The 5,876-nt window shown below is 33.2% G+C and overlaps 1 protein-coding gene across 3 annotated transcripts; it reads right to left on the reverse strand.

The window, feature by feature from the left end:
• Positions 1-1,774: 1,774 nt before the first annotated feature.
• LOC110276156 (helicase-like transcription factor CHR28) lies at positions 1,775-5,665 on the reverse strand. 3 transcript variants are annotated; one of them, XR_008004197.1, is made up of 4 exons: positions 5,247-5,657; positions 4,388-4,759; positions 2,292-4,125; positions 1,775-2,137 (listed from the first exon to the last, which is right to left on the reverse strand). XR_008004197.1 is itself a non-coding variant. In XM_052255543.1 (4 exons), exons 2-4 carry the CDS (start codon positions 3,765-3,767, stop codon positions 1,864-1,866), a joined length of 387 nt encoding a protein of 128 aa, XP_052111503.1. In that variant the 5' UTR covers positions 3,768-4,125; positions 4,388-5,665; the 3' UTR covers positions 1,775-1,863. The 3 variants fall into 3 exon arrangements, 2 of the variants coding, with proteins under 2 accessions (XP_052111503.1, XP_052111502.1); XM_052255543.1 differs by having other exon boundaries at positions 2,292-2,368; positions 3,732-4,125; positions 4,388-5,665; XM_052255542.1 differs by having other exon boundaries at positions 4,388-5,641.
• Between the last annotated feature and the right edge of the window lie 211 nt (positions 5,666-5,876).

Here is a 5,876-nt window from a genome sequence, read left to right on the forward strand (position 1 = left end):
GAATTTATTTTTTTCCTCGCCTTGTAAGTTAGAATTTTATTTAGAGAGATAGGTTCTGTAATTGTTTTTGTATGTAATACTATAATGTATTATTAATATTAAGTATGTGAATATGTATTATTTGTTCTTGTTGAAAAAGTTATAAATTTTAGTAAAATCATCGATAGTTTTATGCATAAAGGCTCAATATTAAATAGATAATAAAAAGAATTAAGTTAGTAATGCCTCACTTTTGGTACGATCATAAAGTACTAAAAGTTAAGATGTTACACACGACATATTAAACTTCCAACATAGTACATTACTTCACCTGAAAGGCTTCCAAAATTATATACTTATTGAATTGACATCTCACTTAGTTAATTACAAAAAATGTAACTAAAAATGCAATCATCCCATTTTTTAAATTACAAAAATAGTTGTATCTTAAAATTTTATTAATCCAAATGGTTATTTACATCCAATCTCTTGCATTTATATCTAAATAAATGCACATAAAAGTATAAAATTATACATGTAATTTAGTCTAATCAAAATATAAGAGACAAGTGAAGGAAAAAATTCATCTATGAAAAAAGATTATACAAATAATAGAAATGACAAATATTAATTATACACTAACGATCTTAAGATTGATTTAACTTAAAAATAATCAATAATATAATAACATAAACACATACTTAAAATAAAAGAATGAATTAATGAATATAAAGTAACACAAGTGATAGAATTTTTTTTTTATGTTTTGTTGAATATAAAAACAAAATAATATAATATTGGAGCGTATGTTCTTCTCTCTGTCATCGCTTTAATCGTCCACATTATAAGGTCAAAGTGAAATAAAAAAATTTCTCTATTTAATAAAGAGCAAAATTAGGTAAAAAGTGAAAATTTTTACTAAATTTAGAATAAATATGTGTATTGCATATAATACATTTTAATTAGTAAATTTTTTTATTATAAAAAAATTACTATTCACTAAAATTTGACTCCTCATTATTATTTGTCAATAATATTGTTTGATTTCAAATATATGCTATGTCGACATACACTACAAGAGGCACGGGAAATTGCGGCGGTTTTTTTGGGAATTTGCGGCGGTTTTTAACCGCCGCGAAACAAAATTCCAGCGGCTCTAGAAGCGTCGTCTGTTAGGGGTGGAGATTTGATTTCGCGGCGGTTTCACAAAACCGCTGGCACAACAGCAGCAAAACCAAGAATTAGCGTCGTTTGATTTAGCGGCGGTTTAAAACCGCCGCGATTTCAATGATTGGATTTAAAAAAAATTTGCAGCGGTTACAAAACCGCCACAAAATTATGAGTGTTTTTTTAAAAAACTGAGACGGTTCAAAACCGCCACAATTTCATAAAAAGCTTTAAAAAAAAAACTAATTAATTATATTAATTTATACCATTTTTCTTTACTATAACCTATTTTTTTACATCATATTTATTAAACTTGAGATATTAATATAAAAAACACTAAATAAACAATATTAAACTCAGATAAATTCAAATTGTTAACTAAAAAAATCCTTATTTGTAAAATAAAAAAACGAGATACTCGAGCACTACTTGTGCACATACTAGCATATATATATATATAGGGAAAAAACAAAACTAAGGTGGTAAAAACCTTAGAAAAATCCTAAATATTGAACACTACAAGAATGACGTTCATTTTTTGTTTTCTTTTGTCTATATTAAATTAAAAAAGGGATAACATTTCCGTCGATTTTTAAGAGTAACTAAAAATGCAATGACAATGCTGATATCTAATTAATAATTATACAGGGCAATTGCTTATACATAATATATAGAAACAGAAGCTACATTCCACTGCACAATAAATTATCTAGCTTCTTAAGAAGCATATTTTAAAACACTCAAAACAAGCACTAATGTAACCATGTATCCAAGCACAGATAACTTATTCATAAGTCTATTTATCAAAATATATACTACCATATATGAGTCGTTACATGGATCAATTATCAATTGACACCATGAACTTTCAGTAATAACTTTTAACTCAAACATGAAAACTCTAATGCCAACCTCATCTCCACGCCCTTGATTTTGATCCATTGATGTTAGTTCTTGATACGAGGAAAACTGGACATAAACATTCCTCCCCCTAGAGTAAAACAAAAGAACCAGATTGTTTAGGAACTCACAATCAATAGAAAAGAAAAGTACATAACATACCATGATACCAAATTATCAAAACAATAGTTAAGGCAACAACAAATTAAAGACAGGAAGAATAAACAAGCTAAGTCTGTGCATACCTTATGGTTGGCTGAACATTTGCATAAAATTGTAAAGCATTAATGGCTGAAGCAACATCTTGCATTTGGACAAGAGCCTGAAATAAGTAGCAGATTAACAAAAAGAAAGATAAAATAAAGCACCCTTAAATTTCTGAAGGAACACCAAAAGTCTCATTTTGAGGCATGAATTTAAAAAGGAAAGCTGATTTTTTGCACCCAACATCACAAGCTTTGTTATGACTCAAAGGCTGAAAGAGCTGAAGCAAATCATTCTGCAACCAAAGCATAAAAACCTCATAAACAATTAAACATTACAAATGCCATGTGCCAAGTAATTTATCAATGTGAGCTTGATAAATGTGAGCTTGATGAAGCCTTCAAGCATTTTAATTTAGCTTGATATATTGAACCCAAGTAATTTATATTTATATCTTACGCCTTTTTTAAAGCGACTAACCCTGTTTAATTTCCTTTGCTTTTCTTGCTTTTTCTTGTCTCTCGGTGAATAGAGCTCAGGTTGCTAGTTTGGTAATCACATTGGAAGACCAAGACATGAAGGAAAGGCTTGTTTATAAGTTTGTATAGTAATATATAAGCAGTTTGTCATGTAATGCATGATCAGTGAGCATTTAAGTGAAGCTTACCAACACTTGACCTTTGGCTCTATATTAATATATCACGTTGCTTCTTGCAATCATTGGTCTCTTACCTTTAATTGACATGGATCATATTTGTTGCTATTGCCATGTGTTGTAACGGCTCTAGAATTGGCATTAAGAAACAATTGTTATAGTACTATGGTAGAAAAGACATTATACTAACTTATCCCTAAATTTAGGACAGCAAAGATGTAACCTGTAGCAGATCCCAGTGATACTCTTTTAGCATATAGGGTATTTCTTTCACAAAATAATTTATCCATAAAAATTATTACAAAAGAAAAATTAACCAAAACCTTATCTGAGCATTTGAATATGGGATTTGATACATCTAACCAACTCCATTCACTATTACCAGTTTCTTTCTCCTTCTCAACAAGGGTTCCATGCTGTGGAATATCTATAGGACTGCTAGAAACTGCATATAGTTGAACAAGTTAGAAAAAGGTGTAACATATCACTCCATTCCTGAAGGGCAGGTCCAAAACAAGATTGCGCTTAATGTTACCAGCAAGAATATTTTTTCCATCCAAGCTAAATCCAGGAGAAATTTAAGTCGGCAGGGGTGATGCGTTATATCTCTCCACTCTAAGCATACTAAAACAGTAAAGCCCAGGGAAGCAGCCATCATCGGCAGACATCACAACTGGAATCTTTGAAATTGATAACCAAAATAAATAGATATATTTTTATTTCCCAAATGGCAGCCAAAAAGCTAATGCTCATTCTTAATACAAGCAAAATTCATAAAGCTCAACAACAATCCTTGCATGTTAAATAAGCATAACAGGAATCTTACCACATCATAAAATTTTGCAAATTTGTACTGCTTCATGTTAGTACGCTAATCAAGTCTATGAAGTTAATTTGTAGCAGAGTGGGCTCCAGAGTCAACTGAACTTCTTGCCGATAAATCCAATTATTCCAAATGTATGTCTGTGTTTTAACACATGAAATGAAAATAAATAGACAGATATCATTACCTGAAGAGCCAGTATTCTGTCTTCAACTGTATCTTTTACAGTAAGCCATGTCACAGTAACAGGACGAGTCTATCCAATTCGATGAGCTCGATCAATAGCTTGATCTTCAGTCGTTGGATTCCACCACAGATCCAAAAGAATAACATGGCATGCAGCAACCATATTCAAACCAAGATTTCCTGCTTTTAGTGACATCAGCATAACAGTTACCTGGAAGGAATTTCAGTTGTTAGACACCAACAGACTATCAGGTTGAATGCACTGGAATAGTAAATAATGCAATATCAAGAAGTGATAGCAGTGCACACTGATTCCCAAAATAAAATCAAGCAAAAGAATGATGAACAAAGATTAAATTTCATATTACTTCAGCTACCACCAACTAGGTCCTCATACTACTTTCTATATATTTATAATTGTGCATAAAACAATTATCAGCATTAATAATGTCAGGGAAAACAGAAGATCAAACCTCAGGATCAGTATTGAAATCTTTAACAGATCTGTCCCTAGCAATCAGAGACATCCGCCCATCAAGTCTCCTATATTTCATACAGGATTGTTGCAATGATGCCTCAACTAAGTCCAACATGCTAGTCCAACTGTACTCATTCTGCTGCACTAGTGAATGATCAAAATCATGCGCTTTTATGGAATTACTACCACCAAGTTCATCAGACAAGCAACTCCTCAAAGTAGCTTTGGAGAAAACAACATCTTCTGCAAGTGCTGCTTTACAACCACGAGCAGGGCATGTATTATCATCACCATTCAAGTAATCTGATACACATTGATAACAGAAGACATGGCCACACATTGTCACAACTGCGTCTTCAGGTGGATCCTGTTGAAAACACAGTACGAATCAACTAAACCCATACCAACAACGTATTGCTATTGGTTTACTATACAGCTATATGCCTAGACAGATAAACTGAGAAATCAAAATCTAAAATATCAACCAGTGATTAGTGAACAAATTAATTAATCAATAGATCAAAGCATCATAATAGAAATTTTCCTAAAAAACAAATATCCATAAGCAGGATTAGAACTGTAAGCTTCAGGAGATTAAAGAAGAAAAAATTGGTTAGATCAGAAACACACTCACTTGAAAGTGATGGGTTTGGACATTAAACCCTACAACATTCCCCCATATTCTGAATTGGGGACAAATTGAATCTGAATGTTAAAGTGGGGAAGAAAAATTTGGCCAACAGCCACCAAAATTAAATTGGGGACAAATTAAATCAGAAGTCACAAGGATCAGATGCAAGATTAATTTACCAACAGCCACCAAAATTAAATTGGGAGAATGGAGGGGAATATACGACTGAAAGGGGAGTCTCTTGTGATCGGCAACGCACAACAGGGCAAGAGGAGAAGGCTGCCGACGATGACACAGGAACGGATGGCTGGGGAGGACGCCGACGACATCACGGACATGCACGGCAGAAGGAGAAGACTCGGATCCCTTCCACTTTACCTTCACGCACGGGAGCTACACGGCTGAGGGAGGAGACCGGTGACCGGGAAGAACGATGAAGCGGACGTGCAAGCTGGAACTGACAAAGACTGAAGTGTTATGGTTACTGAGAAATTTTCTTTGAGTATCTTAGGGAAACCAAAACCCTCTTCCCCCAGGGTTATTTGATGCGGTGAATGCCCAAAACCGCCTCAGGTCAGAACAATTGGAGCGGGGCTTAATTACGCATTAGGAACCGCATCAATTTAACGAAACTGCAGCGGTTTGGGACAACGGCCGACAATCTTCGGCTGCTAAGTCCCGCGTCTCTTGTAGTGATAGATAGGCCACATATATATAATTGGAGATATCGAGAAACGAAAAAAAAATCAAGAGGGTTAAAAAAAATCATTAAAAAGAGTCATGAAGTTATTTAAATATAATAAACACACTAATTTGATTTTTGATTAAAATAAAACACATTCTTAAATAGGCA

Source organism: Arachis duranensis, chromosome 10 (assembly GCF_000817695.3).
Source record: "Arachis duranensis cultivar V14167 chromosome 10, aradu.V14167.gnm2.J7QH, whole genome shotgun sequence".
In the NCBI taxonomy this organism is placed as follows: Eukaryota; Viridiplantae; Streptophyta; class Magnoliopsida; order Fabales; family Fabaceae; genus Arachis; species Arachis duranensis.